Source organism: Micropterus salmoides, unplaced genomic scaffold (genome assembly GCF_014851395.1).
Source record: "Micropterus salmoides isolate LMB-PRFRI ecotype aquatic unplaced genomic scaffold, ASM1485139v1 Ms_hic_scaffold_4, whole genome shotgun sequence".
Lineage (NCBI taxonomy): Eukaryota > Metazoa > Chordata > Actinopteri > Centrarchiformes > Centrarchidae > Micropterus > Micropterus salmoides.
Genome location: NW_024043372.1, coordinates 17,740,181 through 17,758,828, shown reverse-complemented (window position 1 = coordinate 17,758,828; position 18,648 = coordinate 17,740,181). Strand labels below are relative to the sequence as shown.

At 38.2% G+C, this 18,648-nt stretch overlaps 1 protein-coding gene across 3 annotated transcripts in view; it reads right to left on the bottom strand.

Annotated features, from left to right (window-relative positions):
• Nucleotides 1–18,648, bottom strand: part of atg7 (ATG7 autophagy related 7 homolog (S. cerevisiae)) — a 70,258-nt gene that overhangs the window by 49,133 nt on the left and 2,477 nt on the right. For 2 of the 3 annotated variants that reach the window (XM_038697785.1, XM_038697784.1), the window contains exons 4-14: nucleotides 18,151–18,268; nucleotides 17,918–17,995; nucleotides 17,690–17,806; nucleotides 16,159–16,305; nucleotides 15,876–15,964; nucleotides 12,705–12,826; nucleotides 9,286–9,376; nucleotides 8,843–8,987; nucleotides 6,139–6,297; nucleotides 2,571–2,765; nucleotides 850–1,095 (exon numbers count right to left, since the gene is read on the bottom strand). In XM_038697785.1, the coding sequence (XP_038553713.1) occupies nucleotides 850–1,095; nucleotides 2,571–2,765; nucleotides 6,139–6,297; nucleotides 8,843–8,987; nucleotides 9,286–9,376; nucleotides 12,705–12,826; nucleotides 15,876–15,964; nucleotides 16,159–16,305; nucleotides 17,690–17,806; nucleotides 17,918–17,995; nucleotides 18,151–18,268 (1,507 nt within the window). Of the gene's footprint in view, nucleotides 1–849; nucleotides 1,096–2,570; nucleotides 2,766–6,138; nucleotides 6,298–8,842; nucleotides 8,988–9,285; nucleotides 9,377–12,704; nucleotides 12,827–15,875; nucleotides 15,965–16,158; nucleotides 16,306–17,689; nucleotides 17,807–17,917; nucleotides 17,996–18,150; nucleotides 18,285–18,648 lie in introns of all 3 variants that reach the window. The other variant, XM_038697786.1, reaches the window with a different exon arrangement.

Here is an 18,648-nt window from a genome sequence, read left to right as displayed (position 1 = left end):
AGAACAGTTTCTGACAATTGACTGCGGCCTTCAATGGCTGATTAATTGCTTTTATAAATGACTCGTATCAAAATGTCATGAGGAAGAGGGAAAAAGAAAATGACCAAAGAGAGAAACAAAGAGTGCCAGGGGTACAAAATAAATGGACACAGGCAGAATGTGGAAAGGTTGTGTCAGGCATTTCCACCCTTCCTTTCTATATAACAATTAAACTCAGGGTTTTAAATGCTACAAGTTTTGCAGCATATGACAATTCTCATAAGAAAGATTCTAACTTAATCCCTGGAAAATGTAAAAATAATCACATAATCTGTTCAATTTTAAGCTGTGCAATGATATATCATCACCCTTTTTGGTCGATAAGGACAAAGTGTTAGCATTCATTTGGAGACTGACACATATTCCAATATTCACACTCTTTTGGTATCGCCCAACTCCTGAAGTTTTCTTCTGAGGCTTTAGCTACTAAATGCTCCACTATGTTCACCAGCTAGTCGCTAACTGTGTCTGTCAATCATTTGGTGCTGGTCAGGAAGCATAGGGTGGGTTTATCAGATCTTTTTTGTTGAAAACAGCAGCCTGCTATGATTGTAAACAAAGTTGCAGAGAGATGTTTGCCCTTCAACGATTTTACAAAAGCTCCATGAAGTTGAAGAGAACTGCAGAGTTTGGTTTAATTTCTCAGTAGGGTCTTAACGATGGCGACAACATGTTAATATAAAAAGTTGATTAGTACCACTTTAAAAATGAGAATTCTGCCTCCTCCTTGGTGTTCATTCTTAAATGTTGTGCATGTGTGTTTGTTCTCGGTTGTTCGGTATATGCTTGTTATCTGTGTGCTTTCCTCACATCTCCTGGTGCCACAACATCATTGCAGAAGTAGCAGCCCAGCTTGTGCCCCGGGATGTTGGAGAACAGAGAGGATCCTGGGACAGAAGGCACACAGCCGGCCGGTGTGGAGGATGAAGAGGAAGCAGAGGAACAGGAAGGGGATGAGTCTGCCCCTGCAGAAACAGTCTGACTAACTGGGGGTTTCTTCAGGCCGTGGCGCATTACTACAAAAGTGTCAAAGCCTAGAGCAGCATTCATCACAAGCTGGAGAGGGAAAGACAAAAACTATGGTAAATTATGGTAATAAAAGGTTCCTACAAAGCATTGGCAAAAATGATCTTTAAACGCTTTGGCTTGCTTTTCCATCTCTCTTAAAACACACACAGCACCTTTCAACCATATCAAATTAATTAAATGGCTTGTTTTACACAAAGAATAAGGGTGCAATGTGTTGAATCATTTCAAAAAGCAATGACATAAAACATTAATAGGCACTTTAAAATGCTCAGAGCATTTAGACTTTCAGAGAAGCAATGAAAATAAATTGTGAAGCCAATTTGCAGTGATGCCTGAAACAGCCCCACAGCACAAATGGACAAATAACGAAAACCTAATTAGCAGCCCAAAACGCACTCAACGCTGCTGGACTTAATGTTGCCTGGCAACAAATAGAATTGAAACTGGTAAACAGACATTGTGACAGAAAGTGAAAATATTATTGAGCAATTTCAATTTCCCGGGAGAGAGGACAAACGGGTTAGAAATTTCAAGTTGCAGCTCAAAGTAAACAAATCAACAACGATGTTACAAAGTCATAAATGTCTCCTGCAACATACAAGTGTGTGGTTAAAATACAAACTGTGAACTGATGTATTGAATAGTAACTTTTTCCAACAACAGAAAATTGCTTTGTTTTGATTTCTTTTTTACTACTTGGAGTCAGAAGAACTGCCTATAAAGTTGTTTTTGCTAACGGGTAAATAGAAATTACCCATTTAAACATCCAGCAAACACTAAACAACATAGGCATTTTAAATTCCGTTATATTGGCCGGTGTCTTTCTTTTTTTCAGAAACACATAACATAAACAAAGATTATCCCTAACATTTGTTATGTGTAGTTATGAGAACTCACCAAGATCACATGACATAATGCAGATTAAAAATAAACTTTTTTATTGTTATAAATGGTACTTTGACAAAAGTACAGTTGATTGCTGTGTTTTGTTGTGGATTTGTGGCGTTCCAAACACATTTGGTGCCAACAGGGTAGTTGCAGAGTACCCTCTGGTGGACAAACTATGCAACGACAACACTCATAACATGATTGAAAGATCCGCCATGTTTCTTTTTTAATTGTCATTTATCTGCAATTTACTCATATCGGCCGATGATATCAGCGCATTGTTTAATCAGTCGAGCTCTAATAAGCATTAATTTGACACAATGTTTCTGGCGACCTTATGAGTGTAAAGTTTAGTCTATCTTTAGCTCTGTTTTGGTCACTGCTCCTAGAAAAACATGTGAATCTTCAGGTGCTACATGTTCGACTTTGTTCACCAGTTACTTGCAATCTGCCATTTGTTGCTGGGCAGGGATTTTTTAAGAGCTCTTTGCTTAAAGCAGCTCTCTCCTGCGGCTAGAAATGGGGTTAATTAGAGAGGTAACACTGTACCATACAATCTCCGACTCCATCCCCGCTGGTAAGTTCATTGTACATACTGTGATGTTCCGTCCTACCTTCCTCTTGCTGGCAGCTATCACTGTAGGCAGCCAGCGGCTCTCCCTCGTATCCATTAGTAAGAAGATCACATCGTGTTCTGAAATGAGCTTCTCCAGCTGCTCGACGTCCCTCTGGGCCTGGGAGAGAGTGGCCTGAGAGAAATTCACCGGGTGACCGGGCATGGGGATGCTCATATTGTAACCCTCTGCATTCTGCAGGAGAAGACAGAGACAAAGAGAAAGAGAAAAAACAGAGACTCTGCTGATAAACTGAGCCCTTATGTACAGTGAGTCACTTGCATTTAAGGCTGAATACTCCATAGTACATTTCATAATAATGACACATTTTCTCCTCAATGGACAATGATGTTTTCTTTTTGGTTTTCATTTTCCAATATCTGTGCACTTGCATAAAAATTTAAATTACTAAATGTATGTTGTTTCTGTGCGGAGTTTGCATGTTCTCCCCGTGTCTGCATGGGTTCTCTCCGGGTGCTCCGGCTTCCTCCCACCATCCAAAGACATGCGGACTAGGTTGATTGGTGACCCTAAATTGTCCTTAGGTGTGAGTGTGGGCGTGAGTGGTTGTTGTCTATGTGTGGCCCTGCGATGGACTGTCCAGGGTGTACCCCGCTTTTTGCCAGATGTCAGCTGGGATTGGTTCCTGTACCCAGGATAAGCGGTTGACGATGGATGGAAATGTATGTTGTGCATCTTCACTGAAGGAAATCCAAATTGTTAACTATGTTGGGAAATTCACTTTTATTAACAAATAAAAACCCTACATCTCATTGCCTGTAGGTGACACAAGTGTCAAAACAGTTTAATTTCTGTTCACCCTGCCTCTAGATCTAAACTGTGGCTGCTTTACATTCTTGCATGGTACATGCAATACTCACTTCATGCAACACTGTCCGATTCAAGCTCTTAAGTCAAATAGTTCAAACACTATGTAAAAGTGCAATGAGATAACGTTTCGGTGCTATTTTTAGATACTTCTGCACTTCTTCTTCTTCTGCAGAAAGCCCTGAAAATGAAAAACTCATTTCTTGAAGTTTAAAATGTGATCAGCAGCCAGAAGCTGAAAACATAGGCCAAATAGGTCTTGCTGCTGAGTGACATACTTGTCCAGACAAATAAGTGAGGGTAATCACATCATTGTCACAGATGACCTGAGGCCAGTTTGGATTTGGCTTTCCTGTAGAAGTCGACAGTATCATATGAAAAGGAAACCTTGAAGCATCTCTTCCAATTCAACAAAAAAAACATCATTTCATTGTCCATTGCCAAACTTGCATTACGATGACTCGCTCCAAGGATTGCTGATGTGACAGTGAGGCAAATGGAAATGTCAAGAGTAATTTCATAGTCAATAGAAGGACAGAAAAGGGCAAAGACGAGGTGGTAGATCTTAACAAGAAGAAATGCCACGTTCACTGAATCAGTGGCTCTACTTCCTTCGCTCTCCACATTTCAAGAGTGGGAGCTGATGAATTTACATTTCACTATGACATAAGTGTTGCTAAGCATTCGGAGAGTGATTTCAGGCTGCAGATATGTTAATAATATTCAAATTTCCACTGTAAACATCATCAACTTGCAGCCAAGACAAAAAAATCATTCTCAATCTTGGAAAAAACTGCGCCTGAAAAGTATCAATAAATCGTATTTCAGCGAAGCCACTGCTAATACCTTCCACCAGCTCTGACCTGAATATTGACAAAATTTAAAGAGAGAAAAGGTGACAGTATGAATAAAATATGAATTTTTTTATGACCTTTTCAACATTGCAACCGTGTATGAACTAGCTCCTCTCGGTTCAAGTTATGCATTTCTGTCCTCTATGTGTTATTATTTCTTTCTGTCTGTCACACCTGATGCCCCATGTGTTTGTAGGAAAACAAGCAGGGAAGAGAGAGAAGCAGGCACACAAACCCACACAGATAAAAATAGGAGGGCAGGTAGGGGATGCAGCCAGTATAGGAGGTATATGAACAAAGTGACTAGACAGACACCGGCACATTATGACAGCACAGGCCCATCCATCAAGTGCTGAGACTCTGTTCTTTACTTTCTATTTTATCCCCAGAGAGAATAAGGGAGTAACAGAAAATGAGAGGGGGCAGAAATGGAGACTCGGATAGTGTGTGTGTGTGTGTGTGTGTGTGTGTGTGTGTGTGTGTGTGTGTGTGTGTGTGTGTGTGTGTGTGTGTGTGTGTGTGTGTGTGTGTGTGTGCGTGTATCATCTTGTCTGGTACACTATAATTCTGGCCCATTGTATCTCGTTTCATAAATAACCTATTATAGTGTCGTGATTGCAAGCTTTGCGGGGTCAATCATTTAAAAGCGAAGCTTCAATCTTACAGAGTTCAAATTACATCACAGATTACCAGTCAGATAGTGAGTGACTCAGTCTAATCAAAACTCACAAGAAGTCCAGAAGGTAAAAACCTTTCATTACTCAGACTGTGCTCTACTTTCCTGATACAGGACTCCCAGGAAATGCATTTAAAAACCAACATCTGAAACACAATCATGGGTTCTTAGGGCATCAATGTGATGTTTCATAGGATTTAAAAGATCAAAAACCTATTAAAATGGCAGCTGACCGCACAGTTGGAAACCTTTAGCCTGTATGCCTCCTCCTGGTCTCACAACAGCAGTGGGGAAGAAGCACTAATTTACTTAGCAATATCCCACGTTAAAAATACTCAATGACTCAAGGATACTCTACATGAAATTCTCTCCTGACAGCGATTCATACATCAAATGCTCTGACACAAAAGTGAAAAAAAACGTCAGGTAGGTATTTGTGGCTGTCACAGGACTGTTATAAGCAGAACCAATCTTTTAATTCAGGCCTACCTGCTTGTCTCATGTACAGTCCCCTCCAAAAGTATTGGAAAAGTAAGGCAAATTCCTTTGTGTTTGTTGTTCACTGAAGACATTTGGGTTTAAGATCGAAATATGAGTATGAGACAAGAGCTCAGAATTTCAGCTCTCATTTCGTGGTATTCACATCTAGATGTGTTAAACAACTAAGGACATATCACCATTTGTATTAGACCACAGCATTCTTAGGTGAGCAAAAACAAAATCACTCCGTTTCTATGTGGCTTAATAAGAGATGGGTGCACAAAAACAGAGCCCTGCGTGTTTAACTGCTTTTTCATTTAGTAATCCAGCAAAATATCTCACTCAGAGAACCCACTCATTAATTAACTAAGCAATGAAACCACTAGCATTAATATTCAAGTAACATGACTCCATATTTTCTGCATGGTTTGGCCATCACAGCTCCGACACAACTAATCAAACAGGAATACGATTATAAGCCTAGCATAAACAAAATTCAGATCGCTATGATGCAAATGCAGTGGTAAAGCAGTGACCTTTTTTTTGTGCTACTGCACAAATGTAAAGATCAATAGAACCATTATTCTTGTCAACTTCAGGAATTAAAACTAACAAAAACAGAGGATAGATTTAGAGGACAGATTGCTAGATGATACAATCTCAGGTTTCCAGAGAGCAAGCAATGATGTGGTCCTCACATACAATATAAATTTGACTTAAAAGTACTCACCACTCCAGGAAAGATTTTGGTGAGTCGGTCAACAGCTGCCATGGCTTTGGACTTCCCTCCTCCAAGACAGTCCTCAAACTCGTACAGGGGCTGCCGAACCGGATTGGAGTATGAGATCTTTGCATTGTCAACAAATGTGATGTGTCTCACTCCCCATCCCTGGAGAACAAAGGAGAAGAAGAATTCACAGTTTTAAATCACATTATTTTGAAATACTTGACCACTATTTACTGATATGAACATTGTCCTCAGCAGTACATTGTAAGCAGCTTCAGTGGCAGTGAGTGGGAGGTTGTGTGAATTTCAACATTTCTTAATATTAACTTAAAATAATGGATGAGTCATGAGTGTTGGGGGAACAGACTTACAAGAAACACAGAGAATGCCAGAGGGGACACATTTTTGTGTTTCTGGTCTGTATATGCTAATAAATTCCAATATAAGTTGAAGGCTAATGTATTACAGTATACAGCAAATTTGTGCCTAGTTTAGCCAGTGACAGTTGGGCAGGGCCTGGCGACCGGGGAGACGACAAGATCATGATAAATCAATTTGACTCCAGATCAATTTGTTTGGAGGCTATGTGTCCCATCTGTCCTGCAAAGGGGCTGCTTACATCCTCAGAACAGATAACAGTTTTCAATGAAGTTGATGTTTGTAAGACTTCACATTTTGCAGAGACATGTACAGTACTGACTTGTGAACGTCTGTGGAGCATGTTGATTACTCTGTTAACAGTTGGTAGTGCTTCAGTGATAATCAACTGAGCTTTTATTTGCCAAGACAAGGGTGGGTGATATGGCCAAAATCTTCTATCACAGTATATGTCATTTTATATCACAGTTATATATAAATTTACAGTACTTGTTCTGCAGTTAGGAAGTGGTTTAAAATAACCGCACTTCATCACATTTGATTATTTTTTTCCTTTTATTTGGAACTTCCAAACAAACAAAAACTCCTCCTGCTCTTAATTTACAATTTAACACTCCTCCTCCATGTTTTCTTGTCAGTCTTGTCTTCTGCAGCATTTGGCAAACCAGCTTGGAGGTACATTACCGCTAACAACTACTGCTCTCACATCATGTGAAAACATGGTAAGCAGTCCTGCTGTCCACCATGCACGGCAGATGGATTTGTGAGATCATGTGAGAATTGTGAGATCACGCGGGAATTCAGCCCTGATTTGCTACAAAGCCTGCCCTGCACATACGTTTACTTGTATTATGTTGAGCTAGCTCAGACAGGAGACACTTGTCGCCAGTGTTAATATCCTTTTGTCAAAAGCACTAACTGTAACAACTTATGACACTTTATGGATTCCGATGAGCATGGAGGCACAGTGCTGTCACAAGTCTGGTGCTCATACAGCAGATATTAAACAAGAAAATGCTAATTAAACATTGCTCCACTGGCTACTTAAAGGTTCAGTGTGTAAGTTTTAGTGGCATCTAGTGGTGAGGGTTGCAACCAGCGGCTCACGATGCATTCACATGCTCCTCGGATGGTTCCATTTCCCTAGCTGTGAAGTAGTTCTTCCGACTTCAGTGTGTATTCATGTGGAATCAACATGGACGCTGCTACAAAGATGCTTGGATTAGAATTGTCAGAGAGTATAAACAATAAGCAGAAATCTAGTTCACTTTACATGGACAGCAAACTAACCGTTATAACCAACTTACAAATTACATGTTTGTAAAATATGCATATGTAATACGTGATTTGCACAAATCAAAATTCTGTATACTTGTTTATGACCCATGTAAAAGATTAAAGAGGTGGTATTTTCAGGTTCAAAATCTTAATAAGGGGTTGTACCAGAACAGGTTTACATGGTTTAATTTGAAAAAAAACACCATATTTTTCTCATACTGCACATTGCTGCAGCTCCTCTTTTCACCCTATGTGTTGTACGCTCTGCTCTTGAGCTACAGAGTGATGCATCTTATTTATACAAAATCTTTGTTGGGAGTTGCACATGCGCAGTTCCCAGGTAAGGACTACTAGCCAATCAGAAGCAGAGAAGGGCAGGTCGTAAGAAACAAGGTAGTGTGATCCAAATAAAAGCCGCTTCAGACTGCGACCGTAACCTAGGAACTCCCTTTGGGATGGACTTTGGGCTTTTTCACTTTGCAAACCTGTTACATGCACAAAAAAAGATATATAACTCAATAAAGGAGAGGGAAAAAGCCAAAAAGCACAATACCACCTCTTTAAGGGAGGAAAAAAAGATTAGTGATTAGTCCAACGCCACTTGAATGCACCGCTCACCCCTTTCCAAGCTCACAGGAGAAGCTGAAAGCCAAAAGCTCTGTCGGCTCTTGTGCTAAATAATATGTGTGGGCCTCCATTTGTCCAAATTTCTCTTCTTTTCTTATTTCTAACTAGTCTAGACCACTATTATTACTACTACTACTACTACTACGACGACGACTTCCATGTAAAGGGACCCGTGTGGATGTAGATAGAAATGGCTACTGCAAACATAGTTAAGTATATTATATTGCATTTCTGTCAATAGATTCTTCTAAATATTCTACACTGAAACTTAAGATAAAACTGAAGATAAAACATTATAAACAAAGATCAGTTACACTGTTTTTGGTCATGTACAGTATTTAACAATTTGCTAAGCCCTAAATACAGTGTCAAATCCCTTCAATCCTGAGTCTGTTGTTCAATGTATTCATCCTTCCACCCTTACCATGAGAGTCCTGGCTACATTGCAGCCCAGAGTCCCAGCTCCCAGTAGAAGACACTTTGTGCTGACCACCTTGTCCAGATCCAGGGAAGGAACCAGCCTCCATCTCATTAACTTCAGGTTGAGGTCAACTGAAGACTCTGCAAGCCTGCAGACAGTCAATGACAACTGAAGGATCTCTTTATTCACAGAGAGCTAACTTCAGGAAACAACATATTTTACTTTGACTGTAGAAATGCTAAGAAAAATTACACATGGCACCCAAGGTATAGAATAGCAGAAGGTTGCATATTGGGTTTAATACGTACTGTATTATTAAGATAAATTAGCTAATACGTTTTTTATATTCAATAAATACTGAAATTATTTAGGTATTATTTATTGGGCTGTAGGTAATACAGTCCACTTACATCTTTACACAAACACATCTGTATTGTTTTCATTACCTTTTAGGGTCCATGCATTCACTGAGGTTCACCATCCTGGGTCCCATGGCCCCCTTGGGGTTCTTCTCCCAACCTACACTCTTAGGAGACGCTGTGAAACGGTTTTCAGAAAAAAATTATGAAACACTGAAACAGTGTTGATTCACCCAAATTACACAAAATCTCACTTGCCATGCTGAAATTTTGGTATTATTTGCTCAAGTTTTGATATATTCATATCTGAGATCTCAATACATATGGAAGTAGATGGAATTTCACAGCAATTAATCCGGATTATACTCAGGCCTCATTGTCAACAGTTTTCATAGTAATTACTTTCTCAAGAAGAAATATTCCCTGTGAAAAGTGTTGACAGGATGTCAAACAGCAGAAGGTGGGTGAGAAAAACATGTTTTTCCCCCCCAGGAAGGTTAAAATCAAGGGCAACTGGACTTGACTGAAAATACTCAAATATGTTTCGTCCCTTATCCAAGAGACTTCTTCAGTTCTGACTGACTGGTAGGGAAACACAGACCCCCTCTCCCGTTCAGCGACAGCTTCTCAACCCGGGTGTAAATGGCTTCCTTGACACCTCTTAAACCGTCCTCTCTGCACCTGGTGCACCTCATGATCCTCAAAAGAGTGTCGTTTATCCTTCAGATGTAGGTACACTGCTGAGTCTGTACCTGAGGAGTTGTGTAGTGGTTGTTTAGTTTCCCCAATATACAGGTCCGTGCATTCCTCACTGCAGCTGACTGTGTTTGGGTGTGCAGTCTTTAGTGTGGACCAGTGTCTGACTTAGGGTGTTCTTATGGTTTAAAAAACACAGGGATGTGCTGTTTGTTGATACTCCAGACATAAAAAACAATAAAAACAACAGCTGTAGAATCCTCTGCTTAACTGGAAATAGGTGGTGTATAGGCAGAGATCCAATAGTTCACAGATGTGGTCGGGGCTAATGCCAGTTCTGTTGTTCAGTGTGTTGTCTTGAAGCAGTCGTGTCCTTACGGTTTCTACTGCCTCCATGGTGTGGATGCATGTAAACAAGGAAGTCACATCATAGGACTCCATTGTTTCATCTGGGTCCAGTTTCAGTCCTCAAACTTTGTTCACAAAGTTTATGGAGTTTTGGGTGTGGTGAGGCGTGTTGCCAACCAAGGGGGCTTGGATGTGGGTTTGGCAATGTTGTAGGTGACAGTGTTTACGCTGCTGATGAGGGGCCTGAGTGGGCCTTCTTCTTTGTGTATCTTGGGTAGTCCGTATATACTGTACATGAAATGGCTTCTCCAGGATACAAACAGTAATCTTGTTCATAGGTAACGATGGTCTGTGGCTGCTGTCTATGGCCTTTTTCTTATATCCGCTGGTGGGATCTCGCCTCAGTGTTTCATTTATGTTTGTGTCCATGAGTAGTGTGTGGATCCTGGTCTGGTAGAGTCCGCTGTGTTTAGTACGAACCCCTCAGAGGTTAAATAGCTGAGTTTCCCTACCAGTCAGTCTGAACTGAAGAAGTCTCCTGGATAAGGGACAAAACGTCTTCGAATATTTTCAACCAAGTCCAGTTGCCCTTGATTTTAACCATCCTAGGATAACTTTGACTGAGAACCTTCATTTTTGTTTAAATTTTGACCACATGACCTATGACACAAAACCAAAACTCTCTCTCTCTCAAGTTATGTACTTCAATTACTTAATGAATTACATTATTTACATTAACTTATTGTAGCAGTATGATATGTTACAGATTGTTGTGTCCATAACCAGTTAGTCATGGAGAAGCATCCAAATTGTAATTCTGTTTCCTCTTGAGAGTTTTAGTTTTGGTGCTTAAATGTCCCACAATCCCACAGCTGCATTTTAGGGCAGAGATGCACTCAAACTATTAAACTTATTTGCTCAAATTAACACCATGAAATTTCACTTGTTTTTTTTCCTTGTCCACTCAACCTTCAACCCAGTTTTTGACACTACACTAGACACTGCGTCTGCCCTTCTTGTTTACTCTGCATTGGTCAGCTTTGGCTGCTAGATGTTGCTATTTACTATTTTTCAATCTGGACTGAGATGTGCGAATGTAAATCCAGTATCATGAAGTTTATTTCACCTTGCCGAAGAGCAAAACACTTATTGGTTGTGGCAACAACCGAATCTGGTGTATCTAAAAGGTTGGGCGGAGATAAATTGATCAATCCCTTGCATAACAATACCAAATTTGTCTATACAAAGCCATAAGCCACAAACATAATAGCTGAAGCCATTTTTGCTGCATGAATACATCTCCTCTGTGACTGAATTAAAACCCAAGATGTGCTCAAGAAGTAGTCTGAGGTAAACAAAGACACCTCGTTCTGAACTCAACAAAACCTTCACAGATCACAGAGTTACCCCCTTTTCCCATCCCACTATTACCATTTATATTACTTTCCTGCTTTATTCCACAGATAAAGGAATAATGGAGAATCTATGTGAGATTACTGTGGCTTGAAAAGGAAACAGATGGTCTCAGTGGAAAGTAAACTAAGACTCACATCAGTGACAATATACACATTACTGTGCATAAGAGCACACACATTGGGATGAACAGGACGATGTACAGTAGTGATGCGCAGATCGGCTCTGACGTCATCCAAATGCACATCTACGCATAAATCATCCACCTGCCACTCACCTCAATGAATTATTTTCTCAGATTAAGAGACCCACACCTGCAGGGACATTTCACTCCAACTCTACTGGTCCCTGTAGGATATATTGCCTTTTAAATTATTTGAGCAGTGAGACATCTCCAGGTGAATTCTTTATTCTGTGTTGTATTGATGTCTGTGTGTTTTCATTAACAATTTACTCTAATGATTACAGAGGCTGCTTTCACTAATTTTAAAATGCTTCCATGTGAGCAATAATGTCACAGCTGTGGGATTGTGGGACATTTAAGCCCCAAAACTAAAAACTAAAACTCTCAAGAGGAAACGGAATTACAATTTTAGCCTCTGAAATACATTTTTTTAGGCAGCTTTAAGGACAGATCAGCAGGATGGCTGCTTTACTCCAAACTATTTCTTTCTCTGTCTGAACATGGAGTGTGCGTGAGAAGTTTTGGATGTGTAGAAGAAGACAGAAAATTAATTAACATTAGATCCTGACCGATCCTCTCGAATGTCGGGAGATTAAAATAATCAGTGAAGTAACGCTGCTGTGCCTCTCTCCAGAGTCTCTCTTAATGGGAGACGCTTAAACCTATTTCAACCAATGAAAATTAATCAGAATGTTCATTTTTATTACCCAGCACACCATATACCAGCATACATAAGCTGCCTAGATATAACTGTGATCCACGCGTTACTGATGTACAGACAAAGACATATGGCATACCAACAAACATACATGATACATGTACAGGTACAACCACACACATAAACACTCTCTCTAATGGGAAATACCTGAGTTGAGGGGAAGCTCAGGTAGTTTTATCTGGAAGATGAGACTATGCTGAATGGAGCGGCTTCCCTGCAGAGTTCTGTCCCTGAAACACAGCACCTCCACTGTGTCCAACTTAGATCCCCTGAGATACACAAACATACACAAAAATAAATGAGACGCAAAAGTCAAACAATAAAAATAGCACACCCATCATGCACTGATTACATTAGAAGCTATAATGTGTACTATATACACATATACATATACATATATATATATACATATATATACACATATACATATACACATATACATATATATATACACATATACATATATATATATATATATATATATATATATACACATATACATATATACATATATATATATATATATATATATATATATATATATATATATATATATATATATACATATATATATACATATATATATATATATACATATATATATATATATATATATATATATATATACATATATATACATATATATACATATATATATACATATATATATATATACACATATATATACATATATATATACATATATATATATATATATATATATATATATATATGTATATATACATATATGTATATATACATATATATATATATACATATATATATATACATATATATACATATATATACATATATATATATATACATATATATATATACACACATATACATATATATACACACATATATATATATACACATATATATATATATATATATATATATATATACACATATATATATATATATATATATATATATATATATATATATATATATATATATATATATATATATATATATATATATATATATATATATATATATATATATATATATATATATATATATATATACATACATATATATATATATATATATATATAGGTGACTAGTGAAATCTCACAAGTACAACTTAACACGGAAAACGCTCTTTCTCCCTTTCTAGTACGAGGAGACAACACGCAGATAAATGAGCACTCACAACAATATGACCAACACATATCCACATACAAACACTTTCCCCATACATGGTACTAAATAACCACAGTCAGATTACACAATCAAACTCCGGTGAAACAGCTGAATAAGCGAGACATTGTGGCTACATTGTCATTCTGTCTTCACCCATCTAAGCCAGTATAAACAGTTTATGTTTAACACCGAGACAAAGTGTAGTCATGTACAAGATTGGTGAGGTTTGTATTGGATAAAAACTGCGTCTGACCACAAAGCATGAGGGCTAAATTCTCTAAAGGCATTTGCGGCTGATAAGCCGCCGATATCACAGGACACTATTGCTAAACTGGCCTCAATGGGAGTTCCTTGTTTAAATGAAAAAAATAATTCATTTAGAAATAGCAACACAAGTGCCAGGAAAAACTAAGATCTCTAGGGAAAAGTGTTATCAAGAATGACTGATTGTGGACCTGTTTTTTAAAGTATTTACAGACTGTTTCACCTAACTGAACTGTAATTGCAGCACCAAAAGCAGTGATAATTAAGTTTTTATCCATTTTCAGACATTACTGAGGTTAACGTGGAGAGATTAGTAGTTGCTTGTTCTTGTTTAAGATTAATAATCCATCGCAGTTATCATCATGCCAGGTGTTATTTTTTGTCATAATCATGTTACTGTTTTTATATACAGTCTATGGTGATAAATCAATCTGCACGTCCAGCTTCATCATTGCCACTCAACTTTGTCTTTGATTTAGATTTATCAGGTCGCAGAACAGCCGTTCATTCAAACCCTGGCAACAGAGCATTCAACAATGCTCCTAGAATAAAGAGCAGCCATCCTGCTGATTTTAAGTCTGCACAATCTTTTTTTTTAAAATAAACTCAAGACAAATGTGTTTAGTTATGCTTGTACTTAACTTGTCCTCGGTGTGCATATTTTTGTGACATTAAAACCCTTCTGTATGAGACTGAAGTCTACAAATAAACAAATCAACAATGTATACCTGGAATGCAAAACACATGCTTAATGACTATAAAGCACTGCAGCATGGTTTGGAAATGGTCGGCACTAATGTAAAATATAAATCATTTGAAAAACTGATAAAACTGAAATAAAGACATTTTGGTGTGTACTCCAATGAAAACATCACTTAATCTGGTTTGCAACAAGATAACTAGCTCAAATGATAATACTTCATGTGGAAGGTAATAATCTCTTCAAGCACAGCTTTGTTTATAATCAAGAATAAACTGTAAGTAGGAGGCCTCCTAACTTTGTTAAAATAGAAAACTATTTTAGGCATTGTTGGTAGCCAAGAACTTGGCTATCACTGGCTGAAAGTACTATTTCATTTATACTTTCCTAACATTGTATCAGTCTTCTGAAATTGTTTCCCACTTGCTATGTGGTTGTAAATAAAATAAATGCACAAGATAGACTCTTGATTGCAAAGTTACAAGCTGATATAGGATTACAATTTCTGGCACCTGCGGCGTATGTTTTTAATCCTTGTGTAAATATTTGAATATGCTCAGACCCTGACTCTTGGATTAAATATTTAGTAATAGATCCAACGACATGCATCAAACTCCCCACCGCTGTGCTGAAATATTTCTTCTGTAAATATTTCAGTAAAATATCTTTCCACAAAACAAGTACAAGATTCCACATACCACCATCATTTCTGCATCGACAGGTCAGTAAACACGTAGCAATTTATGAGCTGTAACATTATAATGCTGTGAGTCATTCATTCAGTACTTAACTTACTTCATGCACATTAGACCAGAAACACGCTGAAAAAATACTAGTTACATAATTCCCTCATAATTTTCCTGCTTCCAGACCCCTCCTTAAGTTTTTTAAAAAACAGAACATGCTATTTTTACATCATGCTACAAATACATTATGCATACCTTTCTCCCTACACTGCAGAGTCAGGAAATTAGTTAAACAGGGATTTCCTTTCTTTTACTTTGTGGCTTTGTGCCTAAATAAAGTAGTATTAGTGTAAGCTGTCATTGTGAAATTCACAAACACATATGTTTTGAAATGCACAGTAAGGATCTACAATGAGCCCTTTAGACAACTTCCTCATCGTTTCCCAGCACACTCAAACACGCGCGCACACACACATACACACACACACACACACACACACGAGTAGTGTTTACCATCGGTTAGCTAAGAGGACCAACAGATTTCTCAGAGGCCAGCCCGGATGTTGAGACAGAGTACACGGATCATAGACGCCCACAGTAACCTAGAAAGTGTGTGAGTGAAAGAGAGATATAACAGAATCTAATCTGATCGTAGGGATGAGCCTATAGTACAATACTCTGTGTACAGAACAATCCTAGAGTACTTGAATCTTTCAAAAGATGAAAAAATAAAATCCATACATTTTATTAGACATTTTAAATTATACCGATCCCATTACAAAAACTGAAACAGTACCTTCTTAGAATCAGTGAAGAATGTATCCCAGTCCTCGAGTGGAATCATTTGAACAGTGTCATCTGTGTACTTCATTAGGAAGTAAGGAACTGCTGTGGTTCCTCTTTTGATACACAGACCATCATAGGCCTCCTGCAAGGCTGCGATCTGAGACAGAAATAATTAGATGTCAGCAATAATTATAGAAAGGTCTGAGCTCTATACTATACATTAACACCACCTGTCGTGGACATAATATTTATATATATATAGCTTTTAAAGGGCATTCATGAATGATATCCACACATTCCGAGGCCAGGTTGCGGTGGTAGCAGGCTAAGCAAAGTAGTCTTATATGTCCCTCTACCCAGCAGCCTTCTCCTCCTGGGGGGATCCCGAGGCGTTTGTTAAACGTACCAACCTCAAAAGGAAGGCGCCCATGAGGCATCCTGATTAGATGCCCGAAACCACCTCAACTGAGCTCCGTCCGGATATCTGAGCTCCTATCTCTAAGGGAGAGCCCTGCCACGATACGGAGGAAACTCATTTCAGCCGCATGTATCCACAATCTCATTCTTTCAGTCACAGCCGCTGACCTGTGGGCACATCACCCTCAGGGATGGGAACTGGAGGTGGGTGCATTGCACTCCAGGCACCTACCAATTAGTATAATAAAGCTATAATCACCTTCAAATCTGTATCAAGGTCTTTTACAGTGACTGCTGCCTCAGAGTGGAAAATATGTTCTACTCTTTCCAAAAACATGCCATTATTTCATGAACATTGCAAATGAAAGTTCATATTTTGCTAGATCTGCTAAATATATGCACAGAACTATGGAAAACTAGGTTGGTTTTAAGATGTATGAATAACATTACGACTGGTCAACCTTAAAAAGCTTTGTAGACTTAGCTGGCATCTGCTAAAGTTGGATTTTATCAAAGTCAGACTGCCAGAGTCACTGGTCAGGGAAGTCATATTGGGATTCTGGCTGAATGAAATTGAAATGATTAATTAAATAATTTTGCAGCTCATGAATCTCAATTATAAACTGTCAAGATGTTATATAACTCTGATAAAATAGGTTCATAGAGAGATACAATAGAAAGGGAAATGGGGAAGAGAGAAATCGTCATTGCTACAGCCTGCTTTTGGCGTCACGCTGTTCACTGTTCATGAGTCATTCTAACTCTCTTTTAATGAGGCATTTTCACTCCTTGGATCCACAAACCTGAGAGGTAACAATTCCCTTGAATTTTACACTAGTGTATAACCTACACCGTATTGGGCAGAGCAGGTAGACTTAAAGAACACTGTTAGGAACTGAAACCATCTAATTATATAGTATAGGAAATAGGAAACTTAAATAATAATACAGTAGTTCAACTTCAAAAGCCTAGAACTTGTAATGAGCATCAACATTTGAAGAATCCATGTGTGTGTGTCAAACAAAAGCTGAAAACTGCAAGTAGTAATTTATCTACAGTCTTGTTCAAAATATACTTTCAAATATATTAATTCCAGTAGTTGTGTAATAATCTTTAAAGCCAACCTGTTTTGCTGAGAACACTTGTTCTAGGACAGAAGGCTGTCGGACAATCTTTATTCCCTCTGGGAAACAGAGTGCAGGGAAGCAAAACCAGTAGTAGAAATGGTATTTCTTCAAATCCTGATAAAATGTTCAATAAAATGGAAAAAAAGAGTTAAAGATAAATAGATATTCACACATAAAGAAATTAAGATATGGAACAAACACTTATAAAATGCTGTTTATACACACTGCAAAGGTCAGCAGTATGAATCTGCAGAGGAGGGATGGGTCTTTCAAAGCAGCCCCAGACTGTATAGCGTCCCATATCTACAAAACAACAGGAGATGAAATATTTCATTCGTTAATTCACTACATTCTCAGTTGCACAACTTAATAATTATTTCTCTTTTACAGAAATTCCCCATCAGATGCGAAATGAACGTGTGTGTGACAGAAAATTCCCATTGGATGTCTTTTTTTACCTCCTTGGCCTCTTTCTCCAGCAGAGCCTTCTTATCCGTGGTCTTAAATGCGTCGAGTGTGTTGGTGTTATACAGCATTCCATTAGCTGGACAGCAACGTGCTGGAGTCGGACCATCCCTACCAGCAAAACATACTATACCTTTGTATTAAACTGTGTGTATGCAAACTGTACTGTACTTGTTTGTATACAGCATGCATGTTTTGTAAATGTGAACACAGTTGCTTTGCTGAAGGCTGAACCCTGAACTAACCTGGCTGACAAACAAAAAGAGAAGTTCAGCCATTCAGTATCCCAAAACAATGAAGACTTCACTCAACTTTATACGCACTGTACAAAAGCTTAAAAAGGAAACCATCTTGATTTCTATAAATGTGTAAAAGATGCTCATAATTGCTAGGTCTCTTGTTTTTTTCTCAACATGTCGCCATAATAAAAGACCCATCATTTCTGACCACATACATTAGAGATATATTTCGATGTATAATTTGACTAAATC